This window comes from Atta colombica, unplaced genomic scaffold (assembly GCF_001594045.1).
Source record: "Atta colombica isolate Treedump-2 unplaced genomic scaffold, Acol1.0 scaffold89, whole genome shotgun sequence".
Taxonomy (NCBI): Eukaryota; Metazoa; Arthropoda; class Insecta; order Hymenoptera; family Formicidae; genus Atta; species Atta colombica.
In genome coordinates, this window is record NW_017259582.1 from 1,236,855 (window position 1) to 1,260,583 (window position 23,729).

The 23,729-nt window shown below is 31.9% G+C and overlaps 1 protein-coding gene across 4 annotated transcripts in view; it reads left to right on the top strand.

The window, feature by feature from the left end:
• Window positions 1-23,729, top strand: part of LOC108693230 (mitogen-activated protein kinase-binding protein 1) — a 49,833-nt gene that overhangs the window by 13,921 nt on the left and 12,183 nt on the right. For all 4 annotated transcript variants that reach the window (XM_018202055.1, XM_018202058.1, XM_018202059.1 and 1 more), the window contains exons 5-19: window positions 530-745; window positions 3,809-3,991; window positions 9,694-9,854; window positions 9,932-10,265; window positions 10,370-10,536; window positions 12,850-13,174; window positions 14,003-14,213; window positions 16,229-16,478; window positions 16,568-17,012; window positions 18,543-18,611; window positions 18,807-18,917; window positions 19,187-19,356; window positions 19,445-19,735; window positions 19,821-19,968; window positions 21,113-21,209. In XM_018202055.1, coding sequence (XP_018057544.1) covers window positions 530-745; window positions 3,809-3,991; window positions 9,694-9,854; window positions 9,932-10,265; window positions 10,370-10,536; window positions 12,850-13,174; window positions 14,003-14,213; window positions 16,229-16,478; window positions 16,568-17,012; window positions 18,543-18,611; window positions 18,807-18,917; window positions 19,187-19,356; window positions 19,445-19,735; window positions 19,821-19,968; window positions 21,113-21,209 — 3,178 coding nt within the window. The remainder of the gene's footprint in view (window positions 1-529; window positions 746-3,808; window positions 3,992-9,693; window positions 9,855-9,931; window positions 10,266-10,369; window positions 10,537-12,849; window positions 13,175-14,002; window positions 14,214-16,228; window positions 16,479-16,567; window positions 17,013-18,542; window positions 18,612-18,806; window positions 18,918-19,186; window positions 19,357-19,444; window positions 19,736-19,820; window positions 19,969-21,112; window positions 21,210-23,729) is intronic.

Here is a 23,729-nt window from a genome sequence, read left to right on the forward strand (position 1 = left end):
ATTATAGGACATGCTTCTCAAGCATTCATGAAAAAAACGCGTTTATCAACAAGAAAATTTTTTAATTTGTTTTTCTCACAAATAGTTGAGAAACATTCTATAATTTTAGCACGAATTAGTAGGAGGGCTGAACTATTATATATATTAAAATTCATTCGGTAATGGGTCACATCTGGTGTATTCTTATATTATCCTTGTAAGCTTAATTCTTTTATTTGAAAAAATTACACAATTTTTTTAAAAGGAATGATCTTCATGTGACTTTAAAAAATTGATTTTTTCTAAAAATTGATTTCATCATTATTTGTTTCTCTTTAGACCATATTGTCTGAAAACTATTTTTTGTTAATTATTTTGTCGTCAAGATATTTCCATAAAAATGGGATACTCATAAAACAGTTTATTTTTGTAAAAATGTTATCAAATACAACATTAAATAAATTGTATTAATTTTTGAAAGACGGAAGGCTTAAAATTAATCCTGCGAAATATATAAGATATCAAAAGAACATTTATCTTTTTATTTTAGGCATTCTCACCCAATATTAAATACGTTGTATCAGTCGGTTCGCAGCACGATATGATTGTCAACGTTTGGGACTGGCGAAGTGATGTTAAAATAGCATCCAATAAAGTTTCGAGCAAGGTGAAAGCTGTCTGCTTCGCAGAAAATGGCAATTATTTTGTTACTGTGGGTAATAGGCACGTTAAGTTTTGGTACTTGGAACATTCACGTAGCACCAAGGTACACACTCAATTCTGTTTTACATCTTTTGCGAAATAGCATTATTTTTTTTTTTACAAAATAATTTGTATTTAAAACTAATAACTAAAAGATTAAAAATACGAGGAAATGATGGAAGATGTTAATAACAATTAAAAATGTGTGTATATTTAAAGGAATTAATGAGCGAAACATTTCAACTTGGCAAAGTATCCTTTTCGTGATTGCTCACTACCGAGAGTCTATGGCTTGCCGAAGATGCATAAAATGAATATTTTACTAAGAATTTTAATATCTTTGACTGATACAACTTTCTATCTCGATACAATTATAATATTTACATAACTTAATATTAAACAACATTCCGCATGATGTTAGCCATATTGATAACAGCTTTGATCTTTTTAAAAGAAAAATTAAAAGAAAAAAATGTATTACTTTTTCATGTGCTATTAATTAAAAAAGTAAGATATATTGAAAAAATATATTGAAAAAATAATATCAATGGAAGATTTAAATTTTATAATTTGCGCTGTCTGAAATATGCATTATTTTAAGAATTGCTAATATTCAGTTTTTGATTTTATTTTAGTTTAATGTTTGATATTATATATACGTCACTAAATTACTAAAATCTTGGGTCTTAATAGAGAGTGTGTGTGAGAGCTTATTTAAGAATTAAATTTTTACGTACTTGTAAAATACATGAATTACAATCCTAACATTTATGTAAAACAAATATCTAATTTGAAATTTCACAAGAATTCAAATGGATAGCGAAAAAGAGTTTAGATTTATAATTTATTCAATCTTGAAATCTTTGATTTATTCAATCAGAGTACAGTATCATTCCTAAATTAAAAATTTTTCATGTTGAAAAATGTAAAGAAGATATATTACCATATAACATTTATAATAATTTTTTTTATTCTCAGCACGATTCTTTAAATAAAATAATATACAAACGCATTTTCCGCAAAGTACTTGGAAAAAAAAACGATTGTAGAACAAATTACATTATTAATTGGAACTGAAAGCAAATGATCAATTTCTAATAAAGTAGATCATATAAAATATTACTGTTCTGTCCACGAAGATCAATTGAGTTTGAATCATGAACAAAGTTAAACGACATTTAATTAAATTTAGGAACACTCAAATTCATTGCAGCTAAGTTTAATTAAATGTCGTTTAACTTTATGATACTTAAAGATAATTGGTTTTTAAACCTATTAATTTTCTTGTGAAAATTCAAGGATTACTATAATTAGACGAAGGTTTTTGTCTTCCTCTCCACAATGATTTTATAACAATTGAATTTATTAAACACATAGAAAATAATTTAGCAAAATTATAAGCCGTTAATAAGAATATACTTTCAGAATTAGGAAGCTTTCCAGCAGAGGCATAAATCGACAGAAGAAGAGTCATTCTATCTTTGTTTCTTATTGATTATGGAACAAGGACAGGATAACTCTTGTCAATTTATATCTCTTGCTGGAAAACTCTATGACTGTTTCTCTTATTATTGAATATTAGAAATTTACAAGAAATAGATCAAATATTGATAATTTTATTTTATATTCTTTATTTTATATTCTTTATATCAGTAAATAATTTATTAAAGGTAATCCACAAATTCAGAGACAGTGTCCAAATCCACGGCAGTGTCTCAGTTTTAAGAGGACGCGCGATAGGACGAGACCGATTTGTATTTTTACATAAGTCGACGAATTTTCCGAGTTCGCGATTATTAGATTTCAATGAAGGCTGTACTGATAAAATTCTATGTATGCTTAATCGATAGCTTATACTCGGATTGTGTAATGAAAGTGTCTTTATTTTTTTTTTCTATGTGTCCTACAAGAGAAGACATTGCGACAAAATTTTAATTAAAATTTTATTAAATTAATTAAATGAATATTCAAGGTTCAATTGAATATTCGAGATAAGCTACGAAAAATAAAAAATGGGAGAGGTCTATTAAAAAAATTTAAAGTGACTTCACCCAAAATCAAATCCATGGATACCATTTTATGTCCCCTCGAATAACTTTTGTCTGAAACTTTTTTTAATCCTACGTCTTCTTGAGATATTTTAGTTATCGATTAAAATGAAACAACCTGTATAAATAAATAAATAAATAAATAAAAATATATATATATCTATAATTATAAAAATCTAAAGTTTCATTTAATAAATCGATATTTTTTGTAATTAACTGTAATTAAATGACTACTTACGTTTCATTCACCATTCTCGAAAATCGTACAGGTTCGATCCTTGGTTAAAAGAATCAAGTTCCTTGATCTAAGATAAAGAATCGACGGATGCACTGTCTCAGACAGCGTGATAGCGTTTTATATCGATATTGATCCACATCTGGGACCCATTCAAATGCTTTTGTAGATCGCGTCTCAGCAATAACTAAGATAATAAAGAGTGATGTCAGCTCTTCCACTCTCCATTTCCTCGTTTTTCCATGAAATAAAAAATCTTGGTGTTTTTGAACATAACCAGATTAACAAATGAGTTTTAAAACAATTTATCCACCATAGTTACAACAACGAGTTGAAAATATTCTAACATGTACTGTACACAACAATTTAATGTAGTTCTAACACCGGACTTAATTATATAATTTTATTATATAATTTTCATATGGAAAACGATTCAGTTGTGGACTTCTTTTATATCCGGATACATTAAGATTTTTAATGACATTTATTAATCATTGTTATGATAGTTGTTATTTTCAAAATATACATATAATTTATTATATGGATTGTATGCTATGAATTTAAAACGAATTTTTTATTAATTTTATATGTGATTGTACTTTAATAATGACTTTTAATAATGACTGAAAAGGACATTTAACAAAAGTTTAAGTTGATTCGCTCATTAATTATTATTATTATTAATTACTCTATTATTATTATTTATTATTAATCTATTATTTATTAATATATATATTCATTTTATTCACTCATTTATATTTGACCTATTTAATCTTCAATTTTCTTTTTTTACTTTTTTCTTAATAGAAAAGTAATCAATTTAATATGATATTTTATTATGCAGTATAAAGAACCCGTGCCTTTAATGGGTCGATCTGCTATATTAGGAGAACAGAGGAACAATGATTTTGTTGATGTAGCCTGCGGTAGAGGAGAAATGACGGATTCTACATATGCAATAACCAAAACAGGCTTGCTGTGCGAATTTAATATTAGAAGACTTTTGGACAAATGGGTTGAGCTTCGAGTAAGTTACTTCAAATGATTAAGCTTAATTCTACGAACACTTGCGAATATAATATAAAGCAGAAAGGAATAAACTATCAATTTACTTTAAAATTCCCATTTAGAGGACACATTTTCAATGATCTTGACGTTTACATGTTGTCACGATCAGACTTTAACAATGAGTAACAATTAAAAGATTTATGCCCATTTTTACCAACATAGATTAAATCGAGATTAAAGTCAATCTACGTTGGTGGAAATGGTGGATTAGAGTCTCTTTTACCTCGGTTAAGTTAACCGATGCTTACATGAGGTTTATTTAAACCCAGTTTCACAACTCATGATTAATTTTTAACCAAGATTTAACTTATTTTAAGTTAAATTTTGGTTAAAAATTAATCATGAGAAAATGATTGTGAAATTAGGCCTAAATGAGCCCCATGTAATTGTCGGTTAACTTAACTGATGAAAGAGACCCATAAAGTGATGAGAAAATTACAATATTACAAAATTACGATATTACAAATTAAAATTTTAATGGACTTTACAGAATTAACCCTTCGTGATCACACTGGGCTCAAAATAAACGCATTTAATCAGTAATTTTTTTGACACATAACGAAAATTGAATACGACAATTGATTAAATGCGCTCTGGGATCATTTTGACCTCGATATGACTATTACGAAACTTTTAAGAAGTGTGACTATGAAGGGTTAAAAATCTCTTTATATGTTTATTCAGTATACTCACGAATGAACCTTGGGATATTCAATTAAATTAAATTTAAAAACATAAAAATTAAAAATTATACATATATTTTTTTATAAAAATTTATCACTGTTTTTATCTCTTATGGGTCGATTTTAGCCCATTTACAGCCCGTTCTTTTTCATTTTTTTTGCATTCAAGTATTCGCAGTGTATCGCGAAGGATAACGAATATACGCGAATATGCATATGAGTATTTTTGAGAAGATTGCCCGTTTCCAATACTCGTTTTTCCGCTGATGACAACATCGCGAAGGATAACGAATATATGCGAGTACGCACATAAGTATTTTTGAGTGAACTGTTCGTTTTTAATACTCGTTTTTCAGCTGATGAGTGAGAACTCGTTTATAATTGCAACAAGTGCAAGAAAATTCTGTTCACGAGTAAGTATAGAATAGGTATGAGGGAGAATGCAATGCGAGAGAGAGAGAATGTGATAAGTAGACGCGAGAAAACGAAAATAATGGGAGGATAAAAGAACGTATCGCAAGAAACAGAGTGTGAATGCAATGGCGGCCGCGACACATTACGTGAACCGTGGACTCCGGAGGTCTCACGCTATGGAACCTCTAGAGACACTATAATAAGAGATTGGCACAGGTTTTAAGTGTAAGAAATTTAGAGGAAACGCACAATAGAGAAGTTTCAGAGTTATGTGGAGGAATCTATCATACAATATGGAGAAGATCAAGGCCTCTATTCTGTAACTCTTAATGCAAGTTTCGTTATCGTTATAACGTCATTATGCAACTTTTTTATCATGATAAAGAAGTTGCGCAATGTTATAACGATAATGTTATATTGGGAGTACAAATAAATTTCCACTGTTTGCAAAAGGCGTCACTAATAAACTATAGTTAAAATTGTTTGATAAAACGACATATCGTAAGATTGAACATCCGGTAACATCATAACCTTGAAATATTAGCGATTTTGTATCACCATCATATATTTTTTTTGTACGAAAATGTCGAGTTTTGAGTCGAATAAGCATCATTTGCGGGAACTTTTGATTTACTTCTTTAATTTGAAGAAATCTGCAGCTGAAGCTCATAGATTGCTTGTAGAAGCATATGGTGATGCTGCCTTAAGTGAGAGAAGTTGTCGTGAATGGTTTCAAAAGTTTAAGAACGATGAATTTGACGTCGAAGACAAAGAATGTAGCGGAAGGCCGAAAGTATACGAAGACGCGGAATTGGAAGCATTATTGGATGAAGATTCGTGCCAAACGCAAAAAGAACTTGCACTTACATTAGGAGTGACTCAAAAAACAATTTCATATCGTTTGAAATCATTGGGAATGATTCAAAAGCAAGGGAATTGGATTCCATATGAATTGAAGTCGAGAAATGTTGAACGCCGATTTTTCACACGTGAAATGCTGCTTGCCAGGCATAAACGAAAGGGGTTTTTTGTATCGTATAATCACTGGTGATGAAAAATGGATCCACTATGATAACCCAAAGAAGAGGAAATCATGGGGATCACCTAGCCATGCTTCAACATCGAATATTCATGGAAAAAAACTCATGTTGTGTATTTGGTGGGATCAGCTTGGTATTGTGTATTATGAGTTGCTCAAACCGAAGACCATTACTCTCTACCGAACACAATTGATGAGATTGAGCCGAGCACTCAAGAAAAAACGCGCCCACTACTACTCCAGGCATGACAAAATTATTCTCCTGCATGATAATGCTCGACTATATGTTGCGGCGCCGGTCAAAACCTATTTAGAAACATTCAAATGGGAAGTTCTACCCCACCCGCCGTATTCTCCAGACATTGCTCCTTCCGACTACCACTTGTTCCTATCGATGACGCATGGCCTGTTTGAGCAGCACTTCATATCATATGAAGATACCAAAAATTGTATTGATCGATGATTGGAGCCTCAAAAGATGAAGCGTTCTTCCAACGCGGTATCCACATGCTACCAGAAAGATGGGAAAAAGTAGTGACTAGCGATGGCTAGGCCATTACTTTGAATAAAAAAATTATGTACCGTTCTTTTACAATAAATGCTTAATTTTTGATTAAAAACGGCGGAAATGCCGTACTCTTATTTGTACTCCCAATAATAGAAGATCTCGATTTGATCTGTGACCCAATAATAGAAGATCTCGGAGCATTTTGATATTTTTCTGTTGTTCCATATTTCTTACAATTTCAGAAGTGGAATTCAATTCCGCTATTCTTCAGGGGGCGAGAGCTAGAATTTAAAAAACAAATGTTCTGGAATTAGCTGTCTTAGGAAAATCAGAGCCAGTGATGAGAATGTCCTCGGAAGTGTGCTCAGAATGATTCGGTAAAAGAGGGACTGGGACTTACAATCAAAACGATAAATTTATAAATAACTCAGGAAGAATCGGATAGTATACGTCTAGTGGTATGCCATCTAGTGGACGACCATCTTCGATTCATGTTCTTCCATCAAGACATCCATTGGTCCTCCTGAGCAATTTATAAATTTGTCGATTATAAGTCCCACTCCCTCTTTTATCGGGGACACCCGACAACTCTGGCAAAAATTTAGCTACATTTACCATGCATTTAGGCTGCGGCTATACAATAGATATTCTTGTTTATTCTGTAAGATATTCTGTAAAATAAAAACATCTATCGTATAGATCGCGGACTAAGCGCACGATGTAAACATAATTGTAATGATGTAACCATTGTTATCTAAATATGGCGAGCAAAAATGGAGATATTTCAAGTCGCATATGTTGTCAGACTGGTCGAACTTATTAAGGACTTATTAAAGACTTTGTCCAATATTGCGGTCAGGATTGTACATACAAGATGTATTGTCAGGCCGAATTTTAAGAAATTTAGAGGAAATAGACATAACAAAGAAGCTATCAGGATCAGGATTGTATAGCTCGCTGGCAAGAAGTAGAAGTCTATCATAATATGGAGGAGATCAGGCCTCGGTTCGAATCCGCACTCTAATTTTTTTCGTGTTATCGCTTATTTCTTATAATTGGAGAGAAAATGGCGGACATAAACCGTAATCACATTACAGGTTGTTGGTTACGATTGCTGGTTGTCGTTTTTTTTAGCCAATCATGATGCAATGAGTGCAGGTTAGCTGCAACATGATTGGAGAAAATAGAACCGACAATCAGTAATCGTAACTGACAATCTGTAGTATGATTATAGTCATACACACGGCTTATGCGGAGTCTATAATAGGAGTCGTTAGACGATCGTGGAATCTTAGAAAATTTATCAGTTATAGTCGATTATTTTCCTTATATTTGACTGCGATTGGTTAATTTCCTATAACTTAAGATCTCATGACCGTCTATAATTCATATTATAGACTCCGCATAAGTATAGCAGTTGTTGACATATAAAATACACTAAGAATTATATTATATTAATATTTGATTATTGCTAAATATTCTGCTTATGTCTAATTTCTTCACCTCTATATAATTTTATCCAAGAGATATCTCCTGGATAAAATTATTCGTACTTATCTGGAAATAAAGAAATTGAGCATTAATGTGTTAAATATATTAACAAAATTTTAAAAGTATTAATAAAATTTTTAAAATTAAATATTGTTAAAGGAAAAATAATTATCTGTTTGTAAGATAAGAATAAAATGTTATAACCAATTCTATCATAATAAATAATATAATGTAGAGAATGACGGGTTGTTGTATTTTGAAATGTAAGAACAGGAAAGATATAAAGCACTTTCCATTAAACCCAATAATTATTTAATTTTGCTATAAGCTTATGTATATTTATGTTTTTGTATTACTGATGTTAATTATATTACTGATGTTTATATTATTTATAGTCATTATGGTTTATATTATTATTTATCGATACTGCGATATTAATTTAGATAGCAAAGCGTGTCTCAGCAAAATCGCACAAATCTGTGATTGCTTATAATACTGGTAATGTCATAGATTTGTCTTCAATGATTTCGAATATACCGACATTGTAGCGATATTGAGCATGCAGGCAACAATGTATATATATATTGCCAGCACTTTAATAACAAGATAGCTGTATCAATGTTATCTTGTGTTGTTGGCAACACATGACAGCATTGTATGATGCTGCATATTATGGTAAGATTATGGCAGAAGTACGAATTTTTATGATGATGATTTTAAAGTTGTCGGCAAACTACTGGCAAGTTGCTACTCAAAGTTATCATATCGTAAAGGCATCAAGTTGCCAACAAATGAGGAATTGCTGTAATTCTGGTAACAACACATGTTTAGCAATGCATACTTAGCAAGAAACATGTCAGTAACAAAGACGCAAATCTATCTAGGAACATTTATTAAATGTAATGTTAAAATGCTTATTATTTGCTTTTATTTTCCCTTTTTTGCATTTCTGTTTCCCCTTTCGTATGTTTAGTCATTACAAATTGGCTATACCATTCTGTATCCAGCCAATCAAAAATTGGACCATCTATGCCAGTCTCTTACTGTAAGTCTATTCTTTTTCTATCCCAAGAACTGGTGTACACTGGTGCAATAAATTAGAGTGAGACAGCTATAGTTTGTTTTACTCTAACTTTGTCAAGTTTTATTAAAATACTCTAAATTTGTTAAGTTTCATTAAAATTGGAGAGAGATATTTGTGAACCTTTCCTTGTTAAAAGGATGATCTTTGTAACATAATCAAGATCAAAACCACTGAAAATAGATCTCCTAAAAGTAGTTTTACCTAAACTTATTTTTGGCAATAAAAAAATTTTGATGATAAATATATAACGCTCCCCTTCGATTTTTCTATAATTTTGTAAATTTATTTTTAAATGTATTTTTATGTGTTAACATTAAATTAAAAAAAAAACGAAACTTGAGATTTTCTCGGAATATATTTTATGAAAATACATATAAAATTACGGAAAAATCGGAAGGGAAGATGTTATATTAAATATTTATTATTTTTATTGTTTTTCTAGACAAGTAGTGCCAATTGTATGGCGATTGGAGATAAATATATTTTTATTGGATGCGCTGAAGGTATTGTAAGATGCTTTAGTCCTAGCACACTTCAATTTATTACTACACTACCGAGAACACATTACTTGGGAGTTGATGTCGCACAAGGATTATCCATCAGGTTTATTTTTAACAATTGCGTATCTCGATTATTTTTTGTTGCGATAACTTAGAAATATCTTTCTATTTACTTTTTAGCCATATGTCTCAACACCCATCTAACGCAAAATATCCGGACGCGATTGCGTTGGCATTTGATGAGCGAAATAACAAACTAACTTGCGTATATAACGATCACAGCATCTACATTTGGGATGTGAGAGACATCAAACGGGTTGGCAAATCGCACTCATTTCTATATCATTCAGCTTGCATCTGGGGTGTTGAGATGTATCCGGTTGATACAGATTCCATCAATGCAATGCCACCTGGAAGTTTCATTACTTGCTCCAGTGACGATACAATAAGAGTCTGGAATCTAGAGAAGGACATTCACAATGATACCTTATACAAACGGAATATTTACAGCAACGTCAGTACATAGACGCGTGCTCCAATCTTATTCCTTTTGTAAATCTAATTGAAATGCATATAGAATTAATATTTCTAACGTCATTTTATTTTCTTGATTGACAGGAATTGCTCAAGGTGTTGTACATAGATTCAGAATTGATTTATCTAAAGGATCTGGACTTGGCTGCTGCAGGATCCACTGAAAGAAGCGATACATCTTACGACAGTCGCAACGGTGTGAGATCAATAAGAGTCGCTCCTGATGGCAAGCATCTCGCTTCTGGCGATAGGTAACGAAAGAAAGAAAGAAAAATTCATTTGATTGAAAAAAGATAGAAAGATGAAGGATATAGGGGAAACTAGAGATAGTTGATATATGGGGCATGTTGATACAATTAAATATATAAAATTGCTGTAAAATAATAATAGTAATATTGGGAATACAAATTAGTTCGGTCCGTTTGCCTAAAGATAGCTCCAGCTGTTGTGAATGGTTCATAGTGACAGCTGATTTTGGCGGTTTCAGAAAGGTTAAACATCTGTTAATAATATTCAGTTTATATCGCTTTGAGTTTCATACAAAAACCTTGATTTTTACTATGTTTGAAATGTCGAATTTTGTGTTAACCAAGCAGCATTTGCGGGAGGTTTTTCTGCTTTAATTGAAAGAAAAGTGCGGCTGAAGCCCATCTGAAGACAAGCTCTGGACAGCCAAAAAAATTCGAAGACAAAGAATTAGAGGCATTACTCGAAGAAGATCAGAGTCAAACGCAAGAAGAGTTTGTAGAATCATTGAGGATAATAAGCCGTTTCTGTACGATTGAGAGCCATGGATTCAAAAACAAGGAAATTGGGTGCCTTATGAACTGAAACCGAGAGACGTTGAAAGGTGATTTTTCACTTGCGAATAGCTGATTCAAAGACAATAGAGAAAAGGTTTTTTTGAATCGGATTGTGACGGAGATGAGAAGTGGATATTCTACAACCTCAAGAAGAAAAAATTACGCTAAGCCCGGTCAATCGTTGCCATCGACCTCAATATCAACATTATGGCCGAACATTCACGGTTCGAAGATTATGCTCTGTATCTGATGGACCAAAAGGGTCTTGTTTATTGAACTACTGAATGAGCTACTGAAGCCTGGCGATTCCATTACGAGTGATCGGTATCGGCTACAATTGATTCGTTTGAGCCGTGAATTGCGAGAAAAACGGCCGGAATACAAACAAAGACATGATAAAGTTATTCTTCTTCATGACAACGCTCGGCCTCATGTCGCTAAAGTCGTAAAAAAATATTTGGAAACGCTCAAATGGGATGTTTTACCGCACCCGCCGTATTCTCTGGACATTGCTTCTTCTGATTACTGGTTGTTCCGAAGGATGCAGCAAGTCATCGGTTCACTTCTTTCGCAGAAATCGAAAATTGGCTTCAAAATTGAATCGCCTCCACAGACGAGTCATTTTTTCGAGATGGAATTCGAAAATTGCCTGACAGATGGAAAAAAGTAGTAGGTAGCGATGGACAATACTTTAATTGATCTTCATTCATTTGAAATAAATGCACAAAAAAATGGACCGAACTAATTTGTACTCCCAATATTTCATTAAAAATATAATATTTCGGTGAAAATATTACGATCATGGTGCAATAAGTTATTTCAGAATAGCGGTTTTTCAGAAATAGAAAATATTTTTAGTTTTTGATAGCTTAAAATGAAATAAATTATTGATATTATGAGTCGTTTTCATCAACGCCAATTCCTTGATTTGCCGATTAAATTTAATTTGCCAACTGCTAAACTGACAATTTATCTTTAACCTAATTTCTTGATCTGTTACAAAATACATATTTGTTAAAATATTCAAAATGTATTTATATTTCAAAATCTAATTTGTTACTTTTTTCTTACCATGAATAGATTAGAAATTAAGACATATTTTAGTCTTGCTATTGATTCTGGTGACAAAGTTAATCGATCGATTAAGTAATCGGCGTCGATGAAACCGGTTCTAAATGTTGTATTATATATTTATTATATATTTATTACTTTGTTTATTATATGATAATTCCAAATATTTCTTTAAAAACTTTAATTACTTCATAAGTAATAACTTACAGTTACATAAGTAATAACTTATATTCATGTCTTGAAATATATTTTTGCTTAAACAACAATTAAAATATGTAAATATGACAACCTGAGGCTAGTTGTGAATTTATTGTTATGTTTCTATTTCTTTGTCATTATAAATCAATCTCGGTATATAACCTCAACGTAACAGCGGCAATTACATTGTGATCTTACGAAAGATTTTATCACGCGCATTAATGTCTCTTATTAAACATTCAAATAACTTAATTATATATATCTATAATAATTATATATATCTATAATAATTATATAATTTGCGAGATTCTATTTTTTATATGTGTGAATTTATAATAGTAACAAAGCTAATTTATTTGCGCACCTACTTCTGCGCATTGATTCTGATATGTCCTCAATACTTTTAATATATTTATTGTTTAATATTATTGTTTTTACATTCAAAATCTTATTATTTTATTTGGATATAATATTTATATATTATTTTTACAGATCCGGCAACATCAGAATTTACGATATTTCTTCGTTAAAAGAGCTATGTCTAATAGAAGCACATGATGCCGAGGTGCTATGTCTAGAATATTCCAAGTTCTCACGACATTCACTAAACACTCCTAGGCTATTAGCAAGCGCATCTCGCGATAGATTGATTCATGTTTTTAGTGTTGATCAGGGATATAATTTTCTGCAGACGCTTGATGATCATAGTTCTTCTATTACTGCGGTCAGGTTTTTTAATCAATTGAGTCAGAGTAATCAAATACAGATGGTATCTTGCGGCGCAGATAAAAGTATAATTTTTAGACAATTGCAATCGGTAAGTAATTCTGTGCGATGATCAATAACATTGTTCAACAGAAAAAACAAAAGAAGGATAATTGTTTCCCATAATTTTGAACGCTGAATACTTATTTATCAAATTATTTTATTATGTCACACGTTTGAAAAATTTGCAGTTAAAGTTACAAAAAAGGGCTTCACATTCTCCCTAGCCAGACTGTTCGCTTTCTCATTTCCTCTGATATCTAGGAATCCATTAAAGTAATGTGGCTTATTATTTCTCCTAATTTTGTTAATACTTGCATATAATTTCAAATTACAGACGAAAGATTCGGATTAAGAGACATCGTGCCAATGACCTTGATTTTGATATATATTAAGATTATGATCTTGAATAACCTTCAAAAGATTTTAGGTGCTAGTCATTGTTCATTGAAAAATTATTACTAAAAAAATGTATATGGAAAGCGAGAAAGAAGGGGGGGTAGGTGGAAGAGAGGGAAGGAGGGAGGAGAGAGAGAGAAAAAATTGTATGTGGAGTAATTAAAATGAAAAATGAACTATGTACTACACACGAAGTAAAACGAGGTTTATAATTGTTCTGTTCCACATGAATTTTCGAATTTCACTTGTCTAGGAGAAAGTCGGTTGCTTCTTTTGCGATTATGATCACAAATTTCTCCTTGTAACATGATGGAAAATTTTGGTAAATGTCATCATATTTAGCACCTAAAATTAGCACCTAATTATGAGAAATAATTATTCTCGTTGTGTTTGAAAAAAAATAACTTTTTGTTGAACAGTGTAATTAACTTGATACCTGTTCATTAAGATTTTATATTACAATTTTTTCTTATGTTTTTAGACACCAGGTGGAATGCCGCAATTTGCTAGAGGCCGCAACGCTCAGGGAAAAACTACTTTATATGACATGGAAATCGATTCCGGACAGAAACATGTGCTAACCGCCTGTCAAGATAGGAATATTCGCGTTTACAATGTTACTACGGGTAAACACAGCAAGACGTTTAAAGGTTCCGTTAGTGATGATGGTTCATTGATTAAAATTGTTCTAGGTAAGATATATAATTTATAGTACACGCACGCACGCACGCACGCACACACACACACACACGTACGCATGCACGCACGCACGCACGCCGCTGTTCTATCATAATAATGAAAAATTTTTTAATAACATGAAAATATATAGATATATTTTCATATATTCATAAATATACAGGATGAACCGAAACACATTATACAATCAGAAAGAGAATTTCTCAGAGTAAATATTTACATAAAGTTAGCCTTTTGAAAAGTGTCCAGATAATGTATAAAGCCCTTTCAAAAGTTAATGAGTTTATATATTATCGTATATATTGTATTATTAAAGTCCTAAGTGATTCTTGAATGATCTCTAACAAGTTTTAACCATTGTTCGTCATTTATTGCAATAAAAAGTTATTAATCAAAAAGATTTAAAAAATAATATCTTATTTCTGCTATGTTAAGACTTATAATATTAAAAACTACCTCACACTTTCCTCTTCTTACTATAATGATTTTCTACGCGAAGCAAAGTCCACCCTATACAGAGGAGGTATCCCTCTGCTTAGTGGAAATAGCCTCGCATCATTGTAAGACATTGCACTGGAGTGATGCATACCATGGTATATACTACTTCATTGCACTAAAATCCTGCTCTCGATTAACTTCTATTTTCAAATTTTAAATGTTACACTGGCTCTATATTGTCTCTTTGAGACAGTATAGCAAAATTTCACTTCGTGCATAAAACTTGTACTACATAGGAAACACGGTACATCGAATGAGTTTGTCTATCACCAGCTATGAAAACACGCTACACTGTGCAGTGCTCTGAGTTTTACATTACTGCAGCCAAGGGAAAACATTACTAGAATCGATGCAATTTATCTATTATTTGTTAGGTTTCCTGAAATTTTAAGCTGACTTTTCATGCGCAGCACGCTGCGGTAACAAAATGCTATTATTGATAAAAATTTTTCGAGATGATCCTCACTATGCCCAGTGTAGGACACGCAGACGGGTTTTAGATGTATGAAGTTAGCCACCCTTTTTTTGAAAATTAAAATTTTGACAATTATTTCAAGTTGTTCTGAGTTTGTTCTATATTGTTCCAAAGCGATATTATCTTATTCCAAATCGTTTTTCAATAAAATGTAAAAAACGATTTTTTTGTTAGCCCCCCTTTTTAAAAAATCAAATAATTTCTTTTCGCTACAGATTGTGCTAGTTGTTCCAAACATTGTTCCAAAAGGACAATTCCGTAAGTTGAATGGAAATCGAGAAAAATAAAAAAAATATTTTTCAACAAATGAATTCCGACCAAGAGTAAAGGTAAACACTCCTTATTCCAACGCAAAATTTTATTTTTAGTTGTTTTCTAGTCCTGCGAAACATAGTTCTGTATTATGAATCATGCGCTACTGGTTCTTCCAAAAATCGAAAAAAATCGATTTACTCTTGATGATGAATGTAAAAAATCGATTTTTTTTTTGCCGGATAAGAAAATGTTTTTTTGTTTTCTGCTATTTGCGTTCGTTTCATACAGAATTGTCCTTTTGAAACAATGTTTAGAACAATCTGTTCTTTTGAAACAACTAAAATAAGCTATAGCGAGAAGAAATTGTTTGATTTTTCAAAAAGGAGGGCTAACAAAAAATTGTTTTTTACATTTTATTGGAAAAGATTTGAAATAAGATCGTTTTGGAACAAACTCAGAACAACCTGGAACAATTGTCAAAATTTTAATTTTCAAAAAAAGAGTGGCTAACTTCATACACATGGGTTTTAGTTGGTGAGAATCCCACATATCCCACGCGGCTCTTTCTTCAGAAGTCCACAGGGATGCATAATGCATGTATTTTCTCTTCATCATAAAAACAAAATGACTTCCAATCAATTCTCGAAAATTTTAATCACATACGACATTGTGTTGTTCCAACGTGCTGCATATGAAAAGTCAGTTTTATTAGAAATTAGAGCAGCGATTTTTGTTATAAATTTCTCAAATGACCTATCAAATCTATCTCATTTGTATTTTCAGATACGTCCGGTATTTATGTAGCTACCTCATGTACAGACAAAACGTTATGTGTGTACGATTATTATAGCGGTGAATGTATGGCTACTATGGTTGGTCACTCAGAATTGGTAACAGGTTTACGCTTTAGTCCAGATTGTCGTCATCTTGTGTCTGCAAGCGGCGATGGCTGTGTATTCGTATGGCGTGTTCCACACGATATGGTCGTGACTATGCAGGCTCGTCTAGCCCAGCAAGCAATGCGTGCCGGCAAGTAAGTAGTTTCTTTTCTGTTTATAAATCTTAATTATTATTATGTGACTTTAATTAAAATAGTTGTACTTTTTTTAAATGTATTCATAGAAGACCACTCCAAGTTAACGGTGGTGGAATCGACGTGCGGTTAGATAATGAAATCTTCGGTTCACCTCCATCAGACTTTCTCGATCCTAATGCGAATCCGACGCTCCAGAGTGTAGATTATAGATTTAGCGTTGGTCAGCTGCCATTATGGGCGAAGAAGCAAATGAATACTGCGAGTATTGATGATAGTGCAACACTGAGCTCAAGTGTCAGATCTCTCGGTGTGGATCTGCCAAAGGGACGATGGGCGCAAAGAGTTCAACAAGGCGATGGTATCACAGTAAAATCTGTCTATGACAGTGATGAAGTTATACCATTTCCTCCGTCGCGCAGTGCCATTGATTCGGATGGTGGTGATGGTGGCTCGAAGGACAGCTCCATTGATAGCGGTACAGAGACGAAATGTAGCAGCGATTATCGTCGAGAAACATTAATTAATAAAAGGGTTGGTAAAAGAGAATCTTTAGGAATCCTTTTGTAAATAACTTGCGATAGATGAAATACAAATTAAGAAAGAGAATGCAGTTACGAAATTATAAGGCCAAAGATATCTTTATGTTCCTTTTATCACCGAATTGAATTATTTAAAAAATTTTTTTTATACGATTGATTACATTTCGGTACTTTTTTTCTGAATAAGTTTTTTGTAATGTTAATTCAAATTTGACAAAAATGATTTTCTTTTGTAACTTTAATTGCTCATAACTTTTAATGAAGTTATAATTTTTGTAAAACTAAACTTATACAGTCATCCAGACAGCCAAATCTGTAGAGACAGATTTTGAGCAGATTACCAATGCTATCAATTTTTGATGACAGAAATGCAATAAATTTCACAGTGTGAAATATCTAACGATGACGCCAGAAATGTGACTAAGCCTGCTGATATACTATGCTAGCAGATTGACAGGGACCGAGCATTTGCAATTCCTGCTTGGTCTTTGTTGCTATTCTGTTGTCAGATTGCGTGCTCGATTTATGTCACTAATTTGCTCTCTGATTATGAATAGGCTCTGTCGATAGAATAGAAACAGAATACCATAATTGATATCAGTGCTAATATTTCTGATTAAATCTGCTACCAATCTGTTGATATTCTGCTTACTTGGACATAGTTTATTATTTCTGAAAAGATTAAAATAACAATTAAAGAGCTTATTGCAACAATGAGTTGATCTATTTTGTAAAAATATATAAAGATCTCCAAAATTAAAGTGATGGGGAAAAAATATCAATTATAGATTCGGTTACATTGTGGATTAGCTATAACTTGGCCGAACAAATGATAATAAAATTTTTCCTATCATTTTAATTTTAGAATTCATTTACTCCATTCTTATAAAATGTAACAAATGGGTTTGCCTACTGCAGCAAGTACTTTAATTATAAAAATTAATTCGATTTTTTTTACTTTTCGATGAAAAATTATATAAAAAATTATATAAAAAAGTAAAAAAAATACGATTTTACAAGGTAGCATAGCCTCCCATATTTTGATGAACTTGAAAATAATACACACGCGCATATCAATTTATTTTGTTTAAAAAAAATTTCTCTGCACATTTTGAGTTATGCAAGCCTCTTTTTTTTTTGTTCATTTCAAAATAACAAATGGAAAATGTTGCCTCCATTGAAGGTAAGAAATTGAATAGAAATTTTTAAAAAATTTAGTTTTCTGATGCTTCTAGATATTCAAATGGTGAGCAATCTATAAATTCTATCTTTTTTTGGATATAATCGAAAATCATTTGGCATAGTTCAAATACAGAATACGTACAACAAATAATGTATTTTTTTTTTATTAAAAAACAAATTTGATATTTTGGTTATTTTCAAGTTTATTCTCTTTTTTAAACACATGAATATTTAATTATTTTTTAATGATAATTAATCTTTGACTAATATTATCATATTCTTTTAATGTATTGCTGTTTTTTGCAATCTAAGAATAGGAGGATGTTAATTGTGATTTTAGGAAGAAGAAGAGAATGTATTTCAACCATGTCCTAAAAGTTATAGAGAGATAGAAAATGAAACGAAGCAGGTACTAACAAAGTTATATAAGTATTATTGTATCATATATGTTATTGTCTTTTTAATATAACAGATCTATTTTTGTTCGTCGATTATTTTGTTTTGATCTTGTTTTTTTAATCATCCTTTTTTGGCAATTTGCATTGTTAATTTGCCATCATATTTGTTTCATTGATTACATTTTATTTCGATCACTGATATATAGGTAATTGGCGATAAAGTGATAATAAGAAGTAATAATATTACGGAATTGACACGTCAATCGAGGAGTCGTCATCACACTGACGATAGCAGTCTTGGCAGCTTTAAATTTGAGGTAAATTCTTCTAAAAACACGAAATATTTTCAAAAAATAATTGTCTGAAAATAGTTTATTTAAGAAATATTTTATGAAATCGCTTTTTCCAAGTATGACAAAATATATCATATGTTGCATAAATAATATTTCTGTTTATATTACATTTTCAATTGACATTTGATGTTTTATTCATATGCTTATGTGTTATGTATATTTTTAATTTAATTGTTAATTATGTTATTAATAAATAATGCCTCGCTGTATTTTTATCTAAAAATGTCATTCAGGATCATGAAAGCACTGAACATGATGGGGATGTTGAAGATTATTCCGAAGGGGAAAATGGAACGACTGGTTCTGAAAAGTCACATCATAAATTAATGTATTATCCCCCACCAGAAGATATTGTGTCAAATCAATTTACTGTTAATGCGATGGATGTTGAAGAGCTCCGAAGGTTTATTCTTGATTCAATATATTTATGTTGTTTTTTTGATTGTATTGTGAGCTTTTCATTAAATAGAAAATATATCTTATATGCATAGATCACAAAGGCGTCAAAGAAAATTGAAAAACACAGAGAATGGTCGGATTAGCGAAATAACTGCATCTGGCAGTCAGGACGAATCTGATTCAGAAGGCGGAGCATCAACTCCTAGCGCCGAGAGAAATCCGTTATCTATGCTATCCGAAGCTAGCTCAGAGGGTTTTGATCAGCTTGCTAAACAAAATCATAGAGAAAAATATCTGAAAAATGCCTTCGAATCGCTTAGTGGTGCGGAGGAGCCATCAAATCGTGTAAAAGCAACAAGTATTAGCTCTCAGTTTCATGGAAGGTAAAATAATTTTGATGAGTTGAAATATTATGATAAATAGTTAGTTTAATAATTGCTAATTACTGATTAATTTAATTTGTTATAGATTTAGTAGTGAAAATAATACCACTACCAAAATACGTAATACAGCAGTAATTAACGTAATAAAACATACAAAAGGTGATGATGATGTTGTGAAGAAACGGGAGGAGTTGCAGAGAAGGATAGAAGAAACCAGAAGAAAATTACAAAGTGTAAGTTTTGCATGAGAAAAGCAAAATGTTTTTCAAGAATTTTCATAATATAAGAAAAGAATATCAGCTTTTTGTCAAAGCTGATTTGATGCTTAGTAACATTTATATGTGAATATACAAATACAATATCACTTCTATAGAAATTCTATTTGTGCGAAATCTCATTAAATTCTGACTGAAGTGATATTTTTCGCAATAAATGTTTAAGACTAATAGCATTAAATAGCATTATTAATTGATGATCAATTTTTTTTAGTCATGAAATTATTTCATGATTATATTTCGTGTCAAATAAACCGAATCAGTGCACAATTTAGAACTGATAATTATATTTGTATATTATATATAAATACATATAAACATTAAGCACCAAAACTTGTTTCGAAAATGATATTCTTCTTTTATTTCTACGAGGAGTGACCAGAAAGTAAGTTCCGTTTTAAATTTTGCCGCCGCAGCGGTGCAGTCGCGATAATACACATGTGTGCCGAGTTTGTTGATTCATTGGCAAGGAATTAATGCGACTTTCAATTATTGATTTAATGCAAACGCATTTTAGTGTATGTTTATAATGTTTAAATAAATTACCCACCATTTGTGAAATACGGTCTGTGATTCGTTTTTTAAATGCGAAGTACATTAATGTGACTGAAATTCACCGTCATATGTGAAATATATATGGAGAACGTGCAATGAGTGATTCAATGGTACGAAGATGGATGCGATTTTTCAATGAAGGATGCGAAAATGTACACGACACTGAATGGAGCGAACGATTATCTCTGGGTAATGACAATTTGATGCATGCAGTTAAAAAGAAAATTAATTTTCCTTTGCTGGCCGATTTCATTGATGACAACGATGTCAAAGAAACTATCACCATGTGATTTGCCTCAGGCGGCAATTTTTTATGACGAAAGAATACAATGTCTGGTGTCTCATTATAATAAGTGCATCAACAATGACAGCAATTATGTACAAAAATAGTGTAAGGTGTGTACTTTAAAAAGCAATAAAAATTTTTTGTAAGTATATACTTGTTTTCTTTTAATAGGCCATCGAAACTTACTTTCTGGATAACATTCGTATTTCTCGGTCGATTTTCATTTAATATTGTTTTGCATAAAGTTTAATTCTTTTGTAGGTTGGTTATAGATCATTACTGAAATCCAGTCAAAGCATATCCGATTTAAGCAGTCATATACAGGAAAAGCATCGTCGTTCAAATAGGCTCAGCACAGGTAACAAATCCGGTCAGCAAAACCAATTTGCAAAACCGATTAATCCTTGTAAACCTATGCTAAATCCAAAGCCCACGTTTAAATCCCAGCAATCCATTAACAAGGTTCAAGGTATGGGGAATGCATTATCTAAGCTAGAGATACCAAATGAAAACCGCTTGTCAAAAAGTCCATCTATGTTGTGCATCAATGAGAAAGCAAAAACAACTCTTAACCATCCATTAACGTTGATATTAAAAAAAACTGAAAAGTATAAACTGTCCTTGAATAAAGCTAATCAATCTTTGCCAGAGTCTCCTGTATGTGAAGAATCAAAACTATTAAAAGAACAGTGTAAGAAAAACATAAATCGATTTGCAAGATTTGCTCATAAGAGAGGATCTTGTAGTTATTTTATCGGTCTGAATGATCATGAGAAGGATATCGTGAGTGTTGCAAAATCTTTCGAAAGCTTACCTGCTATGAATGAACGTAATATGGAGAATTTCAAGGAAATCATTGATAATGCTGACGAGGGAAGTGGCAATTTCAGTGACGATTCATTGGAAGGAGATTTTAAGAATCCACCTCGACGTTGCGTCAGTGATTATCAGATAAACGTTCATATGAATGACTGTAGAAGTTATTCGAATTATGAGAATATTCAGAAAAAAATTTTAACTAGCTCTCAAGAAAGCATACTTTCGAATGCCTCTGTTGAGTCATTCTCTAAAGGAAGTGCTGAAATCTTGGATTATAATCATTATGATTACGATAGACACTCGAGTGCGAGTTTCTTTTTGTCTCGACGTAAAATGCAGGAAGGCAGAAGTCAAGAGAGCATATTAACTGACGAGTCGGACTATCAGATGTTTCCATTACGCGAGAACACTGATCATCAAAGTACAGAAAGCGTGTTAACCGATGACTCGGATTCCTTAGTGAAATCTGCACCCCTGGAAATGTTGTTTGATTCACATTACAAGCGAAAAAGACAAAATTCCGAAACCTACAGCGGAAACCCTAATAATATTGTAGAGACCATTACGGATAATGCACAAAGCTCTCCTAACAAGAACACATTGTACAGAGCAGTGTTTAGGTCGAAATCTTTGCAGGATACTAGAATCAACAAAGCGAGGAATAATACAAATTTTGCAGAAGATAACGCATCTTTGAAAACTCACGTTTACTGTGAATTTAATTTTGACAACGAACACAAGAATAATGTGGATACGACAATTTGCAGTGGTTCAGAAACTATTTCGCATAGCAATAGTCTGAAAGTGCCTACAAAACTAGAATCGATGATGATCTTGAATGATTTTGTTGCACACAAACCACCAAAACCTAAGAGAAATTCGTCTCGTACTCAAAGTATGCGTAATAGAGCTAGACCAACTTGGAAATATATTGACATTCCGCCCTCATCATCTGCTTTAAAAAGCGATTCTGATAATTACATAGCACCTTCTATGAGTTCAATTTGTTCCACATATAGTATTATGCAGGACAATATGATTAAGCAAGATTCAATCGATTCGAAAGTAATGCAACAATTCTTGCATTCCGCGAACTGTACGCTACAATCTGACAATAATAAAAAGAGCGGAAGTGAATTTTATAGTCTACAGACTTGTACTGATAAAAATGATATTTCGCAGGATGAACAGATATATGTCAGGAACGACTCCTCACGTTTAACAAAAAATCATCACATAAAGAAGATTCATGATTCGAGGAAGGAACTGTGTACATCTTATGATAAGGAACAAATAAATTTATTTGAAAATGGCGTTTCAATAAAAAATATATATGAAACTTATGACTCACTAGAGCCCAGTGAAGTCTCCTGCGATCTCCAAAGAGAGGAGATCGATAGTTCGAATTTGCAATCTACCAATGAATATATCAACAATCTTGATGCGAGTGTGAATTTTAAGATAACTCGTGCAATTGAGGGAACTGTGAAATTACTTTCGAAGGAATTCGAGAATCTAATGAGGCAAAAGCAATATTTGACGAAGGAGAAATATTTACAATTGACGCACGGTCAGGAGATGAGCAAAAACTTTGCTAAATTGGAGGCCGAACGGGATGGTAGATTTTACACAATCAAACGCAATAATGTACGGCTACATTCGTGTGGCGAAGATAGTGATTGCGCTGATGTGTCAGCGATGGATAGATCGCTAATGGAAAGTGGCTCTTCCACATCCGCCTCAAGTTGCACTAATTCGCCTAAGAGAATGTGGCCGCCTGCGTCGCGATGTTCGAGTCACGCAAAGTGGACGAAAACTCTACCGACGATCGATCAAACGATACTTTCCACGAAGCATCCTTATGCAGGTATCAAACAAGTAGAAAATGCTTGCATATATTCTACATGTTGTTAAATTTTACATGTCAGTGTCCCAAAATTATTATAAATAGAAATTTACACATTAAACAATTTATAGAAGAAATACTTTTTCTATTTACACATATCTCATTTTATTGTAAATATAATTATATAATACTTGTATATATATATATATATAT